The sequence below is a fragment of the Phaethon aethereus genome (genome assembly GCF_964289735.1).
Source record: "Phaethon aethereus genome assembly, chromosome: 17".
Taxonomy (NCBI): Eukaryota; Metazoa; Chordata; class Aves; order Phaethontiformes; family Phaethontidae; genus Phaethon; species Phaethon aethereus.
The window spans coordinates 315,715-338,945 of record NC_138593.1 but is presented as its reverse complement, the minus strand read 5'-3'; the positions used below and the strand labels follow the sequence as shown (position 1 = coordinate 338,945).

Here is a 23,231-nt window from a genome sequence, read left to right as displayed (position 1 = left end):
CCGGGGCTGGGCTCCGGTCGGACCCCGGACGCCCCCCGCCCGACGGCGCCAGGCCCGATCCGGCGCGGCCCTGCGCCGGACGTCCTGCAGCTAGAGCCCGGCCTCCCCGCATCGGCGGTGGTCTCCCGCCCGAGGCAGGTCGCTCTGCTGTGCCCCGCTCCCGCCACGGCAGCCTGCGCCTCTCCTCTGCCGGAGGTCCAGGCGCTCGGTGAGCTGGCAGGGCTGAGGGCGATCCCGGCTTCCACACAGGCCACACAAAAAAACTAAGCTGCCTGCCTCTTCAGCTGACTCGCCGCGAACACTTCCAAGCCCCATCTTCACGGAGAATACATCTCCAAAATCGCTGCATTGCCACAAAGGTGAAAGACCATCTCCCTAAGGCGGCAGCAGCCTTAGCAACTGCTGCGTGAGGGTAAGTGGGGTTCCACATCGTACCTCTGCAGATTTCAGGCGGTGACAGTGGTCACTAATGGCATTGCTTTTACCAGGCACAGATAGGCTCCTCCTTTGCCTTCTCATCACGTTTGTAGAACTGGTATCCAAACTGAAACCTTCCACATGCTGTAGACCCATGCCTGTTGAAATGAACAGGCAAGCAGATAATGCTGAAGACTCCTGTGCTGTGAATAATACAGAATAAAGAAAGAGTAGTTTCTTGTCTAAATTAAAACTGGATGCCACTTTACCGTAGTGGAATTTAATAACAACTCCTAAACTTACTCTTTCACGGGAAAAAAAATTGTAACTTCAGATGGCTTTCTGCAATAAAATGATCAACACATGGCCGTTGGCTCAAAGGTTTGACTTCAAAGGAGATCAACATTAAGATTTCATTAGAAAGCAGGTCTTAGGACCCAGGCAAAGGACCAAGCAAAGTAGTTAGAAAAAGAAAGCTTCCATAATTTATTCCTCTGTCTTTTTTACATCTCACTGTTGTGGTTTTTTTTTTAAAGAATAATCTATCTAAAGACCAATAACAGTTAATTTGTAGAACTATGTGAATTATCTTCTTGTCTGTAATGATGCAGGTCTTTTTAAAATCACTGGTAACCACATCCCAAAGGTATAGGTTTTTGCAGTATACCAGATCACAAATCTAGCCCAAACACACTGAGCTCTTTGTGCAAATGGCAGCGAAGTATCCCTTTAATTCAGATGAGCTATAGTAAGTACCAGAACTCTTTGAGGATGTGCCAATCAATCACACATGTGCACCAGAAAGGGAACATCATTAGAGGATAGACACATTTCTTCTGTTTTATCACCCCTGTGTATCTGGAGTGGGTTTGTACCAGTGATATTTTTTTTATCTGGATGCGTTCCTCCATCTGGTTCATTAAGAAAAAAACATAAATGTGTAAGAACTGGCATTTTATTATTAACAATGCTTAATATCAAATATCTCAAAACATACACACTCTCTGCAATAGGCCCATAGAGGAAAACCTGACTCATGAATGTCTTAATTCCTACTTGACACTGGTTTATTTCATATCACATTAGGCTTTATTCTTTCCAAATCAATTTACAATAAATGCTTTTAACCATAAAATGCATGTTTTAGAACAAAAGTTACTAAATTGCTCCCTCTTAGTCAATAATGAAGTGATCATCCTTTAGTAAGAGGCACACAGTCCAAAATTTTCACTTATCAGACAAGTAAATTAAAAATTATTTCTCTCTCAGTTCAATTCCTAGTTCTTCTCTGGCAGGAACTTATACATCTTCCTTACATGACTTGTTACCATGTTTCCTCTTAGTCAGTCCATCCTAGGGAAAATAAACATAGTACACACTTTTCAAGAAGAGACTGGTTAGAAACTACATGCAGGTGATATAGACTTTCAAAGCAAAAGTTATCAACCACTTCACAGATCACAACACTATTGAGTCCACCAGCCTAGTATTTAGCTATCTGAAGTCCACAGTGCTTCCAGCTCCATAGGTAGTTTTACATCAAAACTGAATATTGTATGTGTCCTCAGAAGTCTGTGGACAGCATTTTATGTGAGATAATACTATGTCTCAGGCAAAAGCTCAGCAAACTTAATATTCCTTTTTAATCTGTGAGGCCTAAGCATTATTCCCATGCCTAACCTAGAAACTCGAATAGAATAAATAAAGAGTGTAGATGGTGAGGAAGCTAGCCTAAAAATTTTTAGTAACTTAGTTAATGAGATTTTCTGATACTCTCCTTGAGGGAGACAGCTGGATGAAATGGAACGTGAATATTTGTGTAGGTTCTCATGCATACACAGCAGTCTCTTCAGTCTTACAAAGTTATTTTTATTTAGCAATTCCATCTTCAACAGTTATTCCATTATTAAGACATTTTTATTAAAAAGTTATGCTTTCTATAAAAAAAAGCTATAATTAACAAAAGTCACGTTCTTTTTTTTTCACCTCATTTTCTGAAACGATGTAGAAGGAACAGCATGCTTAGAAGAGACAGATTCTTCGTCATTTTCATGGAGGCGCTTTCTTGTTGTGGTTGGCTAAAAGAAAGATACAGCAGGACAGCTACATGAAATCAGGTAAGACAGAGCCTAACTGTTTTGCTTGCTACAGAATTATAGATATTGGATAAAGTCTCCTTTCTGTGACCAAAAAAGCAGCATGACTAACAAATGCTTCTTTACAAAGGTCTATCTAATTATATCTGATCCTTCTTGTACAAGACACTGCCCCCAGCTTCATCTTCCACTACTGTTTAAAATTCTCCTAATTAGCATCTGGTAATGAATGATAATATCATTCCAAACTTTCACTAACATTAGAATTTAACATTCATTACTTGAATCCATCAAAACATACATGCTCAACAATTTAAAATATATGAATAATACTTTAAAGCCTAGGAGACTGTTCCTATACATCTAAAAAACGTGTCTTGACAAAGCACAAAAGTCCGTTCCCTCTATTCAGAAAGCAAAGATAATTAGCAGACTGATACATACAGCCAAAATCCACATTTCTCTAAGTTCTCAAAATTAATTAAGATTGTTTATTATGGATTACTTCAAAATCTAGTTTCTCTGTGCATCAAGTGTTAATCTTCAAATAATCTGTTGCACATACCATTTTTGATGTTTGGGGTGGATTCATATTGGCACATGTCTGAGCAAGTAGCTGTTGAAACATACTCTTCATATCCTCATCCTGTGAAAAAAGAAGTAACCCTAAGTAGTATGTGGAATATTTAAGGGAAAAGCCTACATTTTGCATAATGAAATGGATCAGCAATTAAAGAATGAATGAAAAATGAGAAAAGGATGTTCCCCCACTTCCCCCGAAATAAACACCTTTCTAATATGGCTTCACCAAGGGCAAGTCTTGCCTGATCAACCTAGTGGCCTTCTATGATGGCGTGACCACATCAGTGGACAAGGGAAGAGCTCCAGATGTGGTCTGTCCAGACTTCTGTAAGGCCTTTAACATGGTCCCCTACAACATCTTTCTCTCTAAATTGGAGAGATATGGATTTGATGGATGGACTATTCAATAGATAAGGAATTGGCTGGATGGTCGCATCCAGAGAGTAGTGGTCAATGGCTCAATGTCTGGATGGAGATCAGTGACAAGTGGTGTCCCTCAGGGGTCTGAACTGGGACCAGTACTGTTTACTGTCTTCATCAACAACATAGGCAGCGGGATTGAGTGCACCCTCAGCAAGTTTGCAGATGACACCAAGCTGAGTGGTACAGTTCACAAGGCTGAGGGACGGGATGCCATCCAGAGAGGCCTGGACAAGCTTGAGAAGTGGGCTCATGTGAACCTCATGAGGTTTAACAAGGCCAAGGGCAGGGTCCTGCACCTGGTCGGGGCAACCACCAATATCAGTACAGGCTGGCAGATGAAGGGATTAAGAGCAGTCCTGCCAAGAAGGACTTGGGGGTACAGGTGCATGAAAAGCTGGACAGGAGCCGGCAATGTGCAGTTGCAGCCCAGAAGATCAACCGTATCCTGGGCTGCATCAAAAGCGGTGTGGCCAGCAGGTCAAGGGAGGTGATGCTGCCCCTCTGCTCTGCTCTGGTGAGACCCCACCTGCAGTGCTGTGCCCAGCGCTGGAGTCCTCAGCACAGGAAAGACATGGACCTGTTGGAGCAGGGCCAGAGGAGGCCACAAAAATGAGCAGAGGAATGGAGCACCTCTCTTACAAGGAAAGGCTGAGAGAGTTGGGGTTGTTCAGCCTGGAGCAGAGAAGGCTCAAGGAAGACCTTATTTGCAGCCTGCCAGGACTTAAAGGGGGCTTATAAGGAAGATGGGGACAGACTTTTTAGCAGGGCCTGTTGTGATAGGACAAGGTGTAATGGCATTAAACTAAAAGAGGGTAGATTTAGACTAGATGTAAGGAAGAAATTTTTCACAATGAGAGTGGTGGAACACTGGAACAGGTTGCCCAGAGAGGTGGTAGATGCCGTCTCCCTGGAAGTGTTCAAGGTCAGGTTGGACAGGGCTCTGAGCAACTTGATGTAGTGAAAGATATCCCTGCTCATCGCAGGGGGGTTGGACAAGATGACCTTAAAAGGTCCCTTCCATCCCAAACCATTCTATGATTCTGATATGCCCCATAGCAGAATTTTGAGCAGTGCTGGTAAGAAAAAATAGTTATCACAGAATCACTAGGTTGGAAAGGACCTTCAAGATCATCAAGCCCAACCATTAATCCAGCGCCACCATGTTCCCTAAACCATGTCCTGAAGTGCCACATCCACACGTTTTTTGAACACTTCCAGAGATGGCGACTCCACCACCTCCCTGGGCAGCCTGTTCCAATGCCTGACCACCCTCTCAGTGAAGAAATTTTTCCTAATATCCAATCTAAACCTCCCCTGGCGCAACTTGAGGCCATTTCCTCTTGTCCTATCGCTACTTATTTGGGAGAAGAGACCAACACCCTCGTCGCCACAACCCCCTTTCAGGTAGTTGTAGAGAGCGATAAGGTCTCCTCTCAGCCTCCTCTTCTCCAGACTGAACACCCCCAGTTCCCTCAGCCGCTCCTCATAAGACTTGTGCTCCAGACCCCTCACCAGCTCCATTGCCCTTCTCTGGACACGCTCCAGCACCTCAACATCCTTCTTGTAGTGAGGGGCCCAAAACTGAACACAGTATTCAAGGTGCGGCCTCACCAGTGCCGAGTACAGGGGCACAATCACTTCCCTACTCCTGCTGGCCACACTATTCCTGATACAGGCCAGGACGCTGTTGGCTTTCTTGACCACCTGGACACACTGCCGGCTCATGTTCAGCTGGCTGTCAACCAGCACCCCCAGGTCCCTTTTCTGCCGGGCAGCTCTCCAGCCACTCCTCCCCAAGCCTGTAGCGTTGCATGGGGTTGTTGTGGCCGAAGTGCAGGACTCTGCACTTGGCCTTATTAAACCTCATACAGTTGACCTCTGCCCACCGATCCAGCCTGTCCAGATTATATTTCATTCTACAAAGAAACAGTTTTCCCTCAACAACTACTTAGCTAATACTAGCCAAGCTAAAACTTGACTTGCAGTATCATTCAAAGTACAAAAACATTGAAAGAACAGAATATACAGGCTAGGAGTTTGTGCAGGTAATTCATTAGCCAGCCTTATCAAAAGAGGTCTCATCAGGACTTGGGGCCTGCTTTCACCAAAACAGAGTTAATTGCTCTTGATAAACAAGTATTTTCCTTTAGTCTTACATTCTGTTCTCATAATAACTTCCCTTTCTAACACCATATTTTCATTTCCGCTAGCTCAGCTTCATCAGTATCCCAAATTTGGGTAGTTTTCATTACCGCTCCCCCCAGCTCCCTAAGAACAAGCCTGTTTTACACAGTAGGTAGAGAGGAACCCGCTAAAACACCCATACCCTAAAAAGAAGCCAAAAACCAAAACAAACAAAAAACCCCAACCCCAACAAAAAACCCAAATCAAAACCACACAAAAAACCCAAATCCACAGACCAAACTTTCAAACAAAACATTATCTTAAAAAGCATCCCACAGTTATCCTTAATGTAAGTCAGTCCATAGAACATATTGAAGGTTGTAAATGGAAACATTTGGAAAGCAAATATTCAGAACTTGAACAAGCGTTTCACTGAAGTGGTTTCCCTTTTGAAAACCCAAATGATTATCAACAAATATTATATTATTCATAGAGCATTCATATCTCTACAGACGTTCACTGGATGGTACATTTCATTCTCTATTTACTCAAATACATTACTTACAATACTTACATCTATTCTCAAAGTGGTAAGCCAGAAGCTGCCATTAGTGGAGAGAAAGTGTCTGGGAGAGATGCACTGTGAAAGAAGTGGACTTAACTAGTCTCAATTGTGCATAAACACGCCTGGCTGCAGAAGCATTAAGAGGAAGGAAGGACAGCACAGGAGGGAAGGGCAGCAGCGATCCTTTGTTAAGAGATGCTAGTCAGCAGAAAGTCAGACAAGTTTCAAGAGAAAAAGTTAGCATGTAACCTCATTCTGGTTCAGCTGCTAGTGACCAGCTCTTGGTACATGCTGGGCAATCTCAGGGAACAGGAAATCAGTACAAACAAGACATTTAATTGACACAGTATATTCCCTGTTTTAAAAAAGAAAATCTCATTCTCTAGTTTCAGCAGTTTCTCCTGCAGGAATTTTATTAGAATGGGTTGCTATGGATTACCTGCAAACCCTAAAATAGACTTCCAAATTTGAAATCAGGTCTTTAAACCTTTCCCAGGACTAAATGAAGTATGCTGTTCATAGCGATTTAATACATATAATTTCCTTTGGCTGAGCTTTGAACAGTGGCTGTGTGTTCACCAACTGATGTAGAAGCAAAACCATTTATTCTAAACAAATGAATGAAGCTAACAGGTTGTATAATTTTGTTCCATTATCACAGCAAAGATTGGGAAACTCGAGAAGTGAATGGGACATTCACTACTAAAGAAAATTAGAAACAAGGATCATTGAGCTCTTAAGGATTTCAAATGTTTTAACTAGGTTTTTTGGGTGAAGGCAGGGGAGGGGGTTCTTTTCTGAAGCTATGGAGTATTGCAGTATCTCCTTTTTTTGGTTTTAATATGTTCTTAAGTGCTACACAAAGGCTTTAATGGGAACATGCAGTTTATTTTATATAGAATTGGGTCTTGTCTGTCTTTTCCAGTGTCACCTGTTTTGACTGTGGCTACATTTGAGTTCATGGATAAGATAAGATAAATATTTTTCCATTTGTATAACAAACACCTGACTTTTTCTTCAGCATGCAACCAAACTAATCTTGTCCTATTCAAAAGATCCCAATGAAGTTTTCAGAGGCAGAAACAGCAATTAATTGTTTATATGCCTTTGAAAAATGTTCATTTATTAAGTACCTGGTAAATACACGTAAGACACCTCCACTGAGTAGTACTTAGGTTTAAAGCAGCCCACTAAGTTTTAAACTTTTAGACTTAAGCAAAGAATGGAATAAACAGCAGAGGTATTTAAAAACACTAATTTGAAAGCACTACTGGTTTAAATAAAGCTGTAGAAATTAAGTTTTCTTTGGAGAACATACTTACTTTTAATGTCTGAAAAATTCCCTAGTGCACCCAAAAATCATTAGAGAGGGCTAACAGGCATTAGCTGTACATATGAAGTATGTGTCTGTCTTTTTTTTTTCTATAGTAACTTTTAAAGACAATACTTACAGACAACACAAGAGGGAGTGGGGAGCCAGTAACTCCTTCTCACTACTCACAGTAACAGGACTCAAGGAGCTTTTTTGGTGGTATTATTCAATATGTGTGATGTCTAGAACTGAACATATTGGATGTTGGCCTTGCAAGCAGGCAGTGTACATCACCTATAAACAACTGATACTCTTAGTAACAACCCATGAAGGGAAACAGTCCAAAGAATATCATCTGAATGCTAGATGAGATTTGGATTTGTGGGTATGATGTTTTCTGAAACTTGTTGTTTTGTCTTCAAAATTAAACATAACAGTAAGAGGTATCCCTAAAGGGAATATATAATCAAAATGCTAACAACTTGAGTTTACATACTAAAATGTCTCAAATTCTTAGCTTGTCTAAATCACTGTCATATATTCCCCCTTTCCCATTATGCATATCAGCAATTCTTAAAATCAGTGTAGCATGGTTTATCAATAACATTTCCTGCTCGGAATTATAATCTAAATGTACGAATCTACAGTGAGTTAATCAAATCTAGAAGGTACACACAGAACTACAGTAGTAAAAGCCAGGAATGCCAGGAAGAATTTTCTGATGCCCAGCAGTATAATTAGGACAAATTAATGACATAAAAACAGTCATCCAAATGCAATTTCTGTCTCAGGAAGCTGCCAGCTGTTGAGCACTGAGTGATACTCCCTTGCTTCCACTCTGTTTCTTATGCTCTTTACCTAAGCATCTGAAACCAGATACTGTTCACAGTGGGGGAAAATGAATAGCATTATGCTTGGCATGAGTAAATAGAACCCGTTGTCTGGCTTAGAGGTAGGCTGGGTAAATTTCTTCAGCCTCTCAAGCAAAAATATCCAGGAAAGCTCATAGGCCCAGTGGTCACTTCTGGAGTGCCAAAATTAATGAAAGACCACCTAAAGACTACCTCTCACAAACCTAACTAAACTGTAACAGGAGGCAGGGAAACCATCACCTTCCCAAACCAAGTGACACTTACTCATAATCATCATAGTAAGAACATAGTAGTCCTGGACACTTGCCAGAAACAAACTTCAGGATTCTGCACTGCCTGCCCACACAAACAAGATGACAAAGTGGGACTGTGTTACAATGCAGACTTGGTCTCTAAAAAACACATATTGATTCTCAGATGTTAAAGAGTTCTGAGAAGAGGTGTCTCAGAAAGGATGCAGGAACTGCTGGCTGTATTGAAAGAAGTTACTCAGCAGAATACTCCGTGCTTTTTTTGCAGTCCTCTCTGTCGGATCTAAAAACTTGAAAGTACTGACCAGCTACAGATACATACTGGTCTTCATTTTCTGAGAAAAAAATCCCAGAGATGCAGGATTTACCATTAAATTCAGAGTAGGTCATGGAGGCATACAAAGAGTGGTGAAGCAGGACCAGAGTATGGAGAGGAGCAGCTTAATACCAGTATCCTTCAACAAAAATAGAGATGTTTGTCAACCTCTGCTTTGTTGAGCTGGCACCACACCTTCCAGCAGGAGCCAACTGGCTGGTGGGAAAGAATTAGTGACAGAAAAGCTGGCATTAAGTAGAGCAACAGACTTGCAACTTGCTGGATGGCATGGCACAGAAGTAGAAAGAACTGTACCTATCACTTGTGCTCAACCACTTATCTACGGTGTTGACCCAGACAGATACTTGCAAGCTCTACCTATTCCAAGTCAGGTTCCCAAGCAGAGACCATGAGGACCTCATTGTTGGTATTTACCATTAAGACCACTGAAGACTGATTTTCTTAAAAAAGTCAGTTTCATCTTCCTTCCCCAAAGAAAACACAGCTGTTTTAACAGAAAGGTCAGAGATGAAAGGACTGCAGGAGTCACACTACTTTAGCTAAAGGTGATAGGCTGGAACAGGACCTAGTTTAGCTTGGCAGAACTCTTCAGTACTCTACAATGCCTATAAAACATGATCTAGAGTCAAACATCCGTGGAATAACCACAGAATAGTACACATATAAACTGTGAAACGCCTTCTTCCAGCTGGACAAATTATAGAATCGGAGTCCTTCTCCCTTACCTGAATACAGGTTACTGAAGGTACATCAAATGAGACATTGTGGATTTAGTCTGAGAGAATTACACTAGTTGGCAAGGACCGAAGCTGCTTTGAGCCACCTTTATTACATGACAATGTAAAGATCATGAGACCAAGAAAACAAAAAGCTCTCCTATACAGGTTCTTATAGCTGTTGTCAAGGGTCCTGACGTAGTTAGCTACAAAACACATTCTAGCATGGGTCAGGCTGCATCAGGAGGTAATGAAATTGGTCAAGGCTGAGAAATTCCTTCAGCTTGTGTAGAGAGAGTGTATGAAGTCATGTGAGCTGCAGTGCTGTTAGCCGAAAACAGGACACCTAAGACAATGCATTACCCAGATAATAAAGAGAAAAGGCAACAGACATAAAACTAAGGATAGCGTGGCCACTTTGGAGAAGAGAGGAAGAAGTTACTGATTCCTTTTTCTCTCTGGCAGAAGAGCGTGTGATGTGGCAAGGTAAAACCTACATATGAAGACCTCATGACAAGGTGGAGGGCAAAGAAGTAGTCAAATAAAAAGGGACATCAAGCAAAGCTGTGTTTAGGGTGGGAAAAGACACTGAACAGCATCGGGCAAGGCTACAAATAGCAGCAACAACAGTTGAAAAGGACCACGGAACTGAAGGACCAAGAAGGCATACCATGCTGTAAAAGCAGCAATAGGGAGGGATAGGAGCTGATGAAGGCTTTGCCAGGGACAGGTGCCAAGAAGATAAATACACTGAAAACAACAGGGAGTCTAGTTGCCATTGCAAGACAAAAAGATAAGGAGGACAGGAAAAGAAGAAAATCTGTGTGCTGCAGAGACAGCATTTGCTTGTTGGGAGAGCAAAGAAGCAACTCTGTTCTGTATGCTGCAAGAAAGAGACGGCTCCATCCCACAAAGGCTTTGACACACAACAAGGTGCTGCAATCTTGCTTTCAACAGAGACATGGAAGCAATCTGTTCAAGATGGATAACTCTAAACCAGAGTGAGCAACAGAAAAGTGCTGGCCACAGTATTTGGGCTAATGTCATCCTACAGGTTGGGATCTAATGGCTCTTCTTCGCACATGTCATTGACAATGCCAGTAAAAAAACCAAATAATTCCTAAACATCTGGCCTTTTCTTTCTCTCTTTCTGTAAGCTGCTAGCAGAAACTGTATAGCCAGCTGGCAGGCTGGCAGCAGTGCATGCCCATGAGAAGCACCAAATGACAGTTGCTGTTCTGCTGTTACTGTCAGAGACAACCTATGGACAGTCAGACTTAAGCTCTGATTTAAGACAACAGTTGTTATTCCCATGAAGCTAAAGAATTGAAGCTCTCATTGCCCATCATTGTATCTCTTTTATGGTGTTCTCCACAGGAGCAGGAGCAGGCGCAGGCACGCATTACATCTCTGGTAACCGGAGCAGTCAGTGCTTCCCTGCTTCCTTGCAGAAGCGAATTACACTGTATGAAAAAAACCTCCCAACGTCCAGGCTATTGAACTGCCTTTGAATTTAAATCAAGAAGTTAACCCCAGAATAACCCAGCTTTGCTGTACTTCAGTTAAGACTCAATTCCTACCTGAAGCCAAGGGTGCTCTAAGGCTTCCTCTGTTGTAAGACGTTTGCTTGGATCCACTACTAACAGCTTCTTCACAAGATCCAGAGCTAAGATAATAAAGAGTTAGTTGGTGTATGATCCATAAATTCATTACCTGAAAATAAGTTCTGCAGTATGCATACATCAAAGTTACGTGCAACAATGCATCTTGTAACACTTCAGAACAATGCCCAAAAATACTGGCTGGGCAGATCACGTTTCTTTTTTCCTATGCATAGGGAGGGCTGCAGACTGTAACCATTTTTTCTTCACATGTACACGATTCAAAATTTTTCAGTATATCAAAATTACCAGTAGATATACCGAGCATGTCCACAATTTATGTTCTGAGCATACACAGGAAGTTCAGCACTTTCCTAAAAGCTTCAGTGTTACTGTGGACAAGCAAAGACAGCTTAATTTAGTTTCATGGTTTACACTGTCTTGGAAAGCAGATTATCCATCTGGGAAGATGGGAAAGAAGAGACAAGATGTACAAAGATGTACAGATGTATGCTCAACATAATCACATAAATTCTATTTTATTAGGAAACTGCTCTATAGATACTGTGAAAAATATTGCATTTGTGTCATATTTTATGATTCCAAATCTCCCATAAAGGAATTTTGCAAGATTTCCTTTTCATTGTATCTGATTATTCTGCTATACATACCAGTAGGACTATGTATGACCTTAACATAATTTCTCATTTCTCATTCTCATACACGTCTGGCTTACGAATAAGCTTCAGTTAATTCAGGAAGGAGTTATATTTGTTAAGTTTTAGAAAAACAATGATCACATAATTTAGTAGAAACTCCTCTGCACATACAAAAGAGTATCCAAGGAAAATACTACAATTATTTTGTGCATATAAAATGACCTGAAGAAGAAAAGCATGCAGACAGTAACTATCATTTTAGTTTGCTATGCAAAAACTCAATTAGTTTTGCAGACTATTTAGCTTAGAGTGGGCCAAACTCTAGTTTGATTCCACAGTTGTGGCTGATATTTTAAGCTCACTAGCACCATGAAATTACTCTTAACATTTCTCTCTTGGAATTCTAACTTATATCCCTTAAATTCCTGGCAGTTTTGGTACAATGCTTGAAGAATCTTCAAGCAAGGCAAAGTTTGTAGACCAGCTTAGTAAAGTCAGAAGAAAAAGTGAAAAGAGGAAAAAAAGATGTATGTTCCCACAGATGCTATACTTCTGTGGTTAATAAAGCTAACTATTACTAAAAAATCTCTTTGATGAAAATGTATCTGCTTTTTCTAATGCTTCAACTTTGAACGTAAAAAAACCCCCACAACCATTTTTAAGACACTACTTTAAAAACTAAACATATCAACATGCAATGTGCCATACAGCTGAAAGGAAGTTAAAGGGAAAAAAAAACCTAGAAGCAAAGAACTAGATATTCTGCTACCCACTGTAATGGAGTCATACCCATGTCTGATACATGCTTCCATTCTTTTGAAATGAACGTGTATTCTCCACGAGTGATTTGATCTTTCAGAGATAATTGTGTATTTTGCTCATTAAATGGTGGATATCCACACAAGCTATATAAAAGAAGAAAACAAGTTAAATAACACAGATTTCGTCATAGCAAATTAAACACTAAAAATCACACATATTAAAGTACATGCTATCATAGCGTCTTTTATACATATATAGTTTTAAATAAATGAAACACTAAAATCACACATTTTAAAGCATGTGCTATCATAGCATCTTTTACATAGTTCTAAACACACTTTCACTTCCTAATAAATATACCGAAGTTGCCAAGTCTCGAGCCATGTATGTCAATGACTACCCAATGAAGGTATCTTACATACCTTCACATAATCTACACAGTATCTTACCATACAAAAAGAATAACTCCTAAACTCCAGCAGTCCACAGCTCGGCTGTATCCAGCAGTCCCAAGTGAATTTAGAACCTCAGGAGCAAGATACGTGGGAGTACCACATAATGTTTTCATAAGAGAATTTTCTCCAAGAATCTTGGATTGTCCAAAATCTGTAATCTTGTATTTAAAAATGGTAACACCACATTACATATTGGGATTGATTGTACTAGAACATATCTTATTGTCAATATACATCAGGAGGCAATACTAAGTTTCTTCCTTCCGAGTCAGTTCCAGTACATGACTATGAACAAAATTTACCCCAAGTATTATTAAGTATTCAGTACACAACACCTGAGAACAGGAGAGGAAGAGTAGGGAGAAATATGACAGAGGATCACATTTTCCACTAGCAAAAAGTACTCTTAGATTTGGATGTAAATGGACAACCACAGAATAAAGGAATTGTAGCTTATTAGAAGAGATTACTTGGAAAATAAGCAGTTTAGCATGGAAATCTATTCAATGCTTTATCTGGAAAAAACAGACAAACAAACCCGCCCCCCCACCCCTAACCTCCCCCAAAAAACCCCACAAAAGAACGACACAAAAAGCCTGTCACCATACAGCCTGGATATTTGTGGAAATGCTGTCTGTAATTCAAGATTTTAGTTTTTATTAAAAAAAAAAAAGTATCGACATTTGAAGTTGTGTACTCAATTTAAATGCTATACAAGCACAACATTTCTAATTAAGTGTATGGGTTGAAATATCCACAAAAGCAAAATTAAAATTATGGAGAAAAAAAAAAAGCTCAATGTTTTAAGTTACTTCATAGTTTGTGTGACTAATTCCGTAATATTTTTTTGCTATGTTTAACTAAATATTGAGAAGAATGGGAAGGAATACTCCAAAATTGCTAAATGAACAAGAAAAAAAATGTAAGTTTCCTTACCTTTATAAGACATGTCTCTTCAGAAGATGAAAGTAGCACATTCTCTGGCTTTAGATCTCGGTGTATAATTCCATTGTCATGAAGATACTAGATATATACAGATATACAATCAAAGAAAAACAGACTATAAATTTTTTTAAAGGTAAGCTTTCCACTTTTTCATATAGCAATGGCAGGATAACTGAAATGGTTGTGTAAGAGGCATGCATGCATTTAAAGCTACGCAGCTTATGACTCTCTCTTCTTAAAAACAAACACACACACAAAAAAACCCAACCTTAGAAACCATTATGCTTCAAATGTCAAATCTCAATGCAAGCACAGTCTGTAGACCTGGCAAGGTGTACCATTCTTCCCATTGACTGGAAAGCTATACTTCTTTCTTCATCTCAGTAAAAGCAACAGAACTAAGGAAGACAAAATGCTATGTTGCCTTTGTAGGAATTCCAGTTTTCCATCTCTCTCTCCTTCCTTTTGGTCATTATTTTTGTGTGATCATTCCTTCTTAAATACAAGTCCACATTTCAGTTTGCAAAGACAGCAAGTTCACCACACCACAACAGTCCTCACACTGGTGAGTAACAGTAGACAGATTTTAAAAACAGCTTAGTCAAAGAACTGGAGGCTCAAAAAAGGTTAAAAAACCTGGTGGTACAACTAGGAGAACCAAGTAAGGAGGAAATACAAAACAAACGTCAGGTTAAATATGCAAAAGATTTTGAAAAAATTTACTTCTGTAAGGCAAGTGTAGAACTGTTCGTTATCTGTAGTTCTGAACTCTACTATCCAGTTTTCTACTGGCTCCAAATCTGAGAATAGAATTCTAGCTTAATTAGGGGAATGTTTGACAGCAAGCAAGAATCAAAGTTCAGTCATACATGACTGATACATTAAGATACAATCAAGTCTGTGTTAAAACTAGGAACAATGTTGTTTCTAAGTAGTGGTACAAAATACGTACTAAAGATGTCTCCACATTTACACTTACAGGGAAGATTTTCTTTATTATATCTGAAGACATAGTATCATTATGAAGTAGAAGGTAATGACACCACTTATTATATGAACAGCTGTCCCAAAAAAGAGAATTGGGGAAAAATGCAATAGTTTACTCACTAATGAGGAAAATAATTCTAGGTTTATTATTTATTAGTACCTACTACAGAACAACTATTAAGTTTCTATTTTTGGCAGTTGCAAAATATTAAAGTTGAGTCAAAAGAAAAAAGGAAAATAATTGATCTGAAAGCATATTCAGGTCCAGACAATGAAGTTTGGTGTAGAAAACAATCCTGCAGAACTTACTAATGAAATATGCTTACCATTTCATGTATTTAGAAGAAATTTGTTTAAGGACTCAATATTCGGTATTTGAGATCTGTTAAGGTAGTCTTAGTCAGTTGTCTGCTGAATTGAAATGCTTATTCAGGCATGCATAGTAAAGCATCTGATCACTAATTTTGTTGAAGGCTACTACGCTGATGACTCTTTGCCCACACACACTACTAAAAGTCTCGCATGATAATCCTGCCATCAATGAGTACAGCCTGTATTATGACTTTAGTCCCTGTTTTTAGTAAGTAAGAGTGTTTGAATGTTCTTTGGCTGCACTGAGGTAAAGAACCATGTTAAACCAACTTGTTAAGAGCACTGTGCTGATTACTTGCACGGGTTTTAAAAGTGACGGATAACAGAAAAATTAATCCTACTGACATTCCTATGCATAACCATATTTTTCTTGGTAGAATTCATGTTTATGTACCTTTACAGCCAGCAACATCTGATAAAAATACAACTTGCAGGTAGCTTCTTTCATCTTGATTGGCCTTGACACTCTATCGTACAATTCTCCTCCTTCCATCCTAAAACAAATGCAGGTAACAAGTCAATATATGACTTCTAAAAGATTCACCTCATTAGACAAGACTGAGACGAAACCATTTGGCTATTTCAGCTAGAAATAGCCTTAGAAAAGGAATATATTTCTGAAAATGAGTGAGCAATGTCCTAAACACAGCATATGCACTGCTGAATTAGGCCTAATCTCCTGAGTCTTCACTGTGAGTTGTTACAAGATTTTTGACCAGCCTCCTTGTATGAGCTCAAAATCAAAAAATTAGCAGCAATCCACGACAGCAGCATAGTGGGCAACTATCCAGGCATTAAGTGCCTTCAAAGCATGAAAGGATCACTCTCCTGGTTATCCTAGTTCCTGATTTTACAGAGGTTTCAGAGAACAGTGGAGGCCAGCAAAAGAAAAACAAAACAAATAAAACCCCCAGAGTTCAGAAATACATTCTTTGTGGCTATGCAAAACATCTCATTTTATGCATTTACTTTCAAACAAGTTACTTACAGTTCCAAAACAATGTAGTAATCCTCTGCTTCAAAGAAGTTTTTAATCTTGATTAAGCAAGGCTAATAGAAAAGGGAACACAAATGGACACATAAAAAAAAGGTAGAATCATTTGTAAAAACTAACATTATCAACAGTTCATCATCCCAAAGTTTCTATTTCAGTATGATTTCAACCATGCCAGTTAAACTAACACTTAACACAAATGACTTCAGCAAACACTTAATGTTCAAGTCTGTTGTCTTGTCCCCTGCACCTCCACACACAAAAACATGCAACTCCTGTGGTGACTACAGCTCAACAAGTATCCTTATTTTTTCCAGTTGTGAGTTACAATACCCTCATTGTTTTCTTTATATACACTAGTACATTGGGAAGCAAGGGAACATTCATTAAGCTATGCAAACTTTCTAATTCACAAAAGCAGAAGAATGCCTTTTGTGAGGGTGGGGTGCAGGGGAAAGAAGGGATAAAAATTGAAAAAATTGCTAGTGGAATTAATCTTTATATTTGGTTATCTGGCAGTATTTACAAAAACACACATCAAGGAAACATTTCTACAACAGTGGTTCAGGTTGAAACTTCTCCTGTGAACTTTCTTCTCAAATTTACATCTCAGTTACTCAGGGTTTTAAAATCTCAAATCTGTAAAGACACAGTATACTTAAAAGAAAAAAGAGGTGTTCAGTAGACTTATTTACAAGAAAAATTATATGCATCCTTTGACATATTTTCTAAACAGATAAAATTGATCTTTAGTTACTGCACTAAGGTCAGTAAACTACAGAAGTACAGCAGGCAGCAAAAAGGAATAAAAATGTACGGTAACACTCACATGATCTATTTTCTTCAAAATTTCAATTTCTGTATTGATATTAAAAGCTGGGTTCTATTAAAAGAATCAAATATCATATTGGGTAAGACAGTGCTGTTCTGGAATAAGACACATCAGAAATGAGAGACAATACCAGAAAAGCCATTGTTTCATGTCCCTTGCTACTTTAACTATAACATATAATCTTTTTCCATAAACTGATCAGGTGCCTCCAGTGAATTAAATTAACAATCTGCTCTGACTATCCATAGCAAGATATTGCTCCAGACATATCATTTCACTGCAGGTTAGAAATCTCCACCTAATTTCCAAACTAGGAAAAAAATAAGATCTTGGCAAGTATATATCGCTATTGTCCTTTAAGCAGCTTTCCATATGGGCTAACCCTAAAATTAAATGCTACTATCCTAGGCTTTATTTTGCAAGATGACAAACAGATTCTTCTAATCTGTGTCTTAGGCTCAACTCATTAAGTCAACCCAGGTTCTTTTTTTGCTCTTCTTCCAATACAAATCAATCATCTTTGAACACATATGATAAAATCAGTATACAACATTCCAGATGAAGACCTATTTCTTAATAATTATAACAACAGCATTTCTTAATCTTTATTAGAAATGTTGCAAAATTGCTTTTTGCGATTTTCAATCACATTGATGTCACGTATTCATCTGCAAGTAACTCTACCTCCTCCTCAGAACTAGGAAAAGTGTAGATTATAGCAGAAATTGTCATTGATCTTGAAATGCAACCACCATGTTTAATAGTGCAACCATCTTGCACTATTGAACATCACCTAACTTCTATTACTCCAGCATACAGAAGTATCAGTTCTTCATACATGATACTGCAGTCTTCCTTTCTGTCAACAGAGGCTTTGGGTCAGTGCCAAAGAGTTGAACCGGTATATTCCCACTCTTTGTGCCATGATCTCTACATATTGTAGTACAGAAGACTAATCTCAAGGCAAATTCTCAAAACATCCACTAGTAACTAATTCTGCTCCCACTGAAGCCTCCTGGCATCTTTTCCTCAGCCAGCTCCCTTGCCACCTTAGAATTTTTGTCTTTACAAAAATATTTTCCAGATCAAAGTAGTAGTTCCTATACAGCACCTAATGAAATATTTTGTCAGTTTGAACAGATTCTGTATATTGTATCTGTGCTCTGAAGTCCATTTTCTCATCAAAGAAATTAATAAGGTTAATCCAACTTGATTTAACTTTAGCAAATCCAGAGCAGCACAACTTACATAACTCCTTCCTCCATGCACTTTTGCCTCTAACTATCTTTTTCTTCAAAGTTTATCCTATACCCTTATATAAAATTAAAGTAATAGATAAGAAGTTGCTTGGATCTCTTTCTCACGTTGGAGTACAGCCACTTGGCTTGTTCTTCTTCAAATTCAGGCTTCCGCTGCAGGACTAGATACATGAAAAGCCCTTCCCAAAAGGCTTAATATGAATTTATTAAAAAGTACTATGATGGAGAATACAAAAAAAATTAGCAGAGTTTGTAAATTTTTAGTCAGACTCCACTGGTTATGATGTACCTATCTGATGCTTTTTAGGAGATAAACCCCACAAAACTCCCCACCACCCTTTGTATATACCACATTAACAAACAGTCCTAAATTATGAACATAATGAAGCGTGGTCAAAGGATAAAAGCAAGCATTTTCCACAGAATTTTACAGATTCTGTAAGATCAAAAGGCATTTTGAAATTAGATACAGAAGACATTAAGTGAGAAAGTCCTCTTTAGTTGAGACCTGAAGAGTCAGAGGTTACCAAATATTCCAGGACCACTGCAAGGTGGCCAAAAGACAGACAAACAAGCAAAAATACTTACTGCCTCTCTAATACCACTTGCCATAAACTTCTGTTTATTGATTATCTTTACCGCAACTTTGTTACAAGTGCTCTTCTCAAATGCCAGTTTGACTTCTCCACAGGCACCACTAACATAAAAGCACAGCTATGTTAATGCGTACAAATACTTTCAAAAATCTGCATACCAAGTATAGACAAATGAAAGCATTGGATTACACATAATTTGAGGCTGCTGCTTTCTAGACTTCTGAATATGCCATGTTGTCAAAATTTTCTTAGAAAGCATTCAATAGCTAGGAAGTTTATTTAAATGGCAAGTGATGTCAAGGGCCAGCCATTAAAAAAATGCGGGAGTAAATGTGTAGACCAAGTCATCTGTTTGTACAAAGGGTACCAGTGAATATCAGGGATTAAAAAAAAAAAAAAAGCTCTGTCAGCATTTCCATCACACAAATGCATTTAAGAGAAGAGAACCTAGCAAAGAGTTCTCTGAACACCGGACTTGCACAAATCTGAAGAATAGGTACGACAATACTTTTATTTTTACTAAGTAGCAATTGTATTACAGAAAGAAATCCTTGTATTTTGCACTTGGATTTGTTTCCACTCATTCTCCTCCAAATTCTTCAGTGGCCATCTTTTCCCAAAAGATGAAAAAATAGCCTCCGCTTAAGATAGCCTCTCTCCTTTTTCCTGAAAACAGTCCTTTCCCCTTCTGTCTGAAGGCCTTAACAGTGATGTTGTAGAAAGCTGTATTCTTACATAAAGCTCTTCCTTCTACTTCCAATAACTGAGTAAATTATTATACAAAATTTAAAAACTTCTTAAGAATGTATTCTCTTTTAGAGAAAAAAAATGGGTTTCACAATTAATGGTAGACTACAAAACCCAGACCAATTATAGGAATAAAGCCAAAATTCCTGTGTAAGCTTTTGTAAAGAACAGGTTTACTCAGGTGTTATTTCATTTTTTTTTTTTTTAAACAGCAGCTCAGTTAACACTGGTAATAATTCCAGCACAAGGTTCTGAAAATGGTAACAAAATTAACACTTAATACTGCGGAAAGAAGGATGCTTACCTTCCCAAAGTCTTTGACATGATATATTTCTCTCTGAATTCTCTAGGAAACACCAACTGATCATCCACCATAAGATCAGAAAATACAAACACTAGGAAGATGAGTGGAGATCATTTTCCCATTATTAACTTTAAAATTTTGTTACAACAAACAAAAAACTATGCTTCCCGAGCTTTTATAGTCAGCAACATTACTAAGAAAATGCTGCCTGCTAGAAGCAAAACACAAATGTATAAACAAGTTGATGCTATAAATTACATCAGCTATATGTTAGCAAGGTGATCTTATTACTGAAAACTGACTTCACAACAGTGCTTAATCAATTAACCACATTTAAGGACAAAATAGGCAAGCATTTCAATGCCACTGCAGGAACAAAGAAGAGACAATCAGGAAGGGAGCATCTTAGTGGAAAAGCAACGAGAAAGAAACAAACCCCCAACCCTGCTAATTTTTAAAAGGTTTTTTTATTATGCAGCATCTGGTAAGTACCTGGGGTTTTCTCAACTTCCCTTGAATTGTTTCCCCTGTTCCCACCACCACATATACAGCTACTGAAGCACAAAAATTTTTCAAAAAATGTTTGTTTCAAAACTAGGAAAACAACTATAAAAGTTTATACTTTAGTAAGATGGTTCCTGATGCAGCTTCTTTTAATTTTTTTTTCCCGGGTTGAGGTGGATATGGATAATTTTTATGCAAGTACTAAAACATTAATTCATAGCTGTATTTTAACAGCACTCATGAAGAAGCTCAGCTTGGAAGAAACATATTCAAATCACTGCAGAAATGACCTCTTGGTCAACACATGAGGAACCTACTTATGTTATAGTACATTTTACCCTTATTAGTCTGTATAGACAGTGCAATTTCAGAGTTGTGAGTCAGTGGAAGCCTCTTCCCTTTTCCAACGAGCTCTCTATTAACAAAAGTTCCATTTGCACTGTGGTCTTCAATGTAGGCAACGTAAGAATTTTTTGGACCCATTTCCTCAAAGAGAAAAAAAAAAGGGGGAAAGATAACAGTAGGGAAAAAATTACTTTGCTGTAAAGACATGACAGACTATAGAAAATTACTATTTTTGGCTCAGGAAATCAGGTTAATGGAGCATTGACAAGAGTCTTGTTAAAGGTGTCAACACTGAAGGTACTTAAACTTTGATTTCTTTAGGATCCACCCCTGCCAAAGTCAATCTTTTTCAATTATGCCAAGACAGAAAAAGACAGTTAACCTTTTTAGCACGTACCCTGAAAATTCGGAAATGCTTCTTGCTATAGTTTTGGTAGAAGCCAGTCTCAGACAATCCTAACTTAGAAAAACTATAATCACAGCTTTTGTCTCTTCCAAACCAGTATTCATCATTCACGCAGTCTGTAGAGGAGGGGGAAGTAAAGCAGAAAGAGAACACAAAATTGCGGAAAGTTATTAACTATGGCACTACAGAATGATGCCAAATGGTAGCAAGTAGGATAACAAAGACAAGGTTCTTCCTATGCAATCAAGTTTATTTGTCTTAACTCAGACAAGCACCATACACTATCAACACCTTGTACAATATTTTAATAATTTTACCCTCTTTAGTAATAGTAGAGTTTTCAGTTCACCTTCAGCAATACTCATATGATACATAAAAAAAATTAACTATGAAATGGAAAAATGAAACAAGTAACAAAGAACACGAATGCCTCAGAATTCCTCTAAGTCTATGAAAGCTGTGTATCTGGGTACTCAGTATAAACACTGGCATGTAGTACAGCATAAAACATTATTACAGAAGTTCCAAGCTTGTACTTAAACTTGCTTGTACTTAATTTGAAAATGAAAAGACACTGCTCTCTACCAAGCTGCTCAAAACTTTTCTGAGGTACTACAAATGAACCAAGAAGTTTATTACAGTATGCACATACCACAATTGCTGAAGCCTTTTCCAAGTGCAAAGAGTCGGCCCCAAGGCTGAGAAACAAGCTCTTCAGATTCCTGGTCCTCAGGGATGGATGGAAGCTCCTGAGTGGGAACAGTGTCCAAAGAACTGAGGGTCCCAGAACTTGAGGAAGACTGACTAGTACTCTGTGACCCACTGGAAGAGGAACTGGTACCACTCTGTGACTGTTCAGCACCTTGAGACTGCTGCGCTTCACTTCCAGTTTCTCGAGACATGTTGGCTTCAAGGAGAATGTTTTTAAAGAAACAATTATTACAGCAAAGTAAAACCAACAAACATTCACACACTGTACTATTAATGTCCAAGTCTATTCTCAGTCTTCAAAGCTGTCAGCCAAAGTGTGTATATAAGTAAATCTTCAAGAACCTTACAAACCATGATGTCTTTATTTAAAAAATAAAAAAGAATGTGGTGCTCCCTCTACTGGTTCTAAAAAAGCCATTAAATCTTATTCACAGATTTTTACTTGAGTTCTTCAGGACTTGCACTTCATTTCACAACGAAAAAAAAAAAATCCAGCGACCATCTCATCTTTAGAGCTGGCTTTCTCTAACAGCCCCTGCGCTCACCTGCCTGCTTGCTATCTTGGTTGCAGCACAGTGTATTCTGTTTAAGCTGGTTGCCATCCAGCTCAATGAATAATCCAAGCTAATTTAAATCTCCTTACCGGTTTGCTACGTTTCATTAGTCGCCATAAAAGACAACAGCGCCCTAGTTACTTTCTGCACGGCTTTTTTGCCGGAGATGCTCAGCAAGCCCCGACAGCGCGGCGTCGCTCACGGCAGCCGCCCGCGGGACGGACCTCGCGGGGGCGGGGGGGGGGGCCGGGCCGGCGGCAGACGCCCCGCGGACGGGGAGCGGCGCGGCCGAGGCGGGACCCCGGCGCGGCGTAGAACCCCAGGGCGCCGAATTGCCGGAAGCGCGTTTTTCGTCAGCGCCCTCACGGACGCGCCGGTCCCGACACCAGCCACGAGCACCGCACTCCCCACCCCCCAGCCCCCAGCCCCCGACCCGCAGCGCCCCCTGCCGCTCCGGCCGAGCGCTGCAGCCCTGTACCCGGCGGCGCCGAGCGGGCTGCACG

The 23,231-nt window shown here is 39.3% G+C and overlaps 1 protein-coding gene across 1 annotated transcript; it reads right to left on the bottom strand.

Annotated features, from left to right (window-relative positions):
* Positions 1–2,399: 2,399 nt before the first annotated feature.
* On the bottom strand, positions 2,400–22,365 carry CHEK2 (checkpoint kinase 2; the record flags this gene model as incomplete). Its single annotated transcript, XM_082007771.1, has 14 exons — positions 2,400–2,495; positions 3,079–3,159; positions 11,276–11,361; positions 12,745–12,860; positions 13,167–13,330; positions 14,109–14,195; positions 15,871–15,970; positions 16,465–16,526; positions 17,300–17,353; positions 19,150–19,258; positions 20,209–20,299; positions 21,051–21,198; positions 21,455–21,579; positions 22,116–22,365. The coding sequence occupies 14 exons, from the start codon at positions 22,363–22,365 to the stop codon at positions 2,400–2,402; spliced, it is 1,569 nt and encodes a 522-aa protein (XP_081863897.1).
* Between the last annotated feature and the right edge of the window lie 866 nt (positions 22,366–23,231).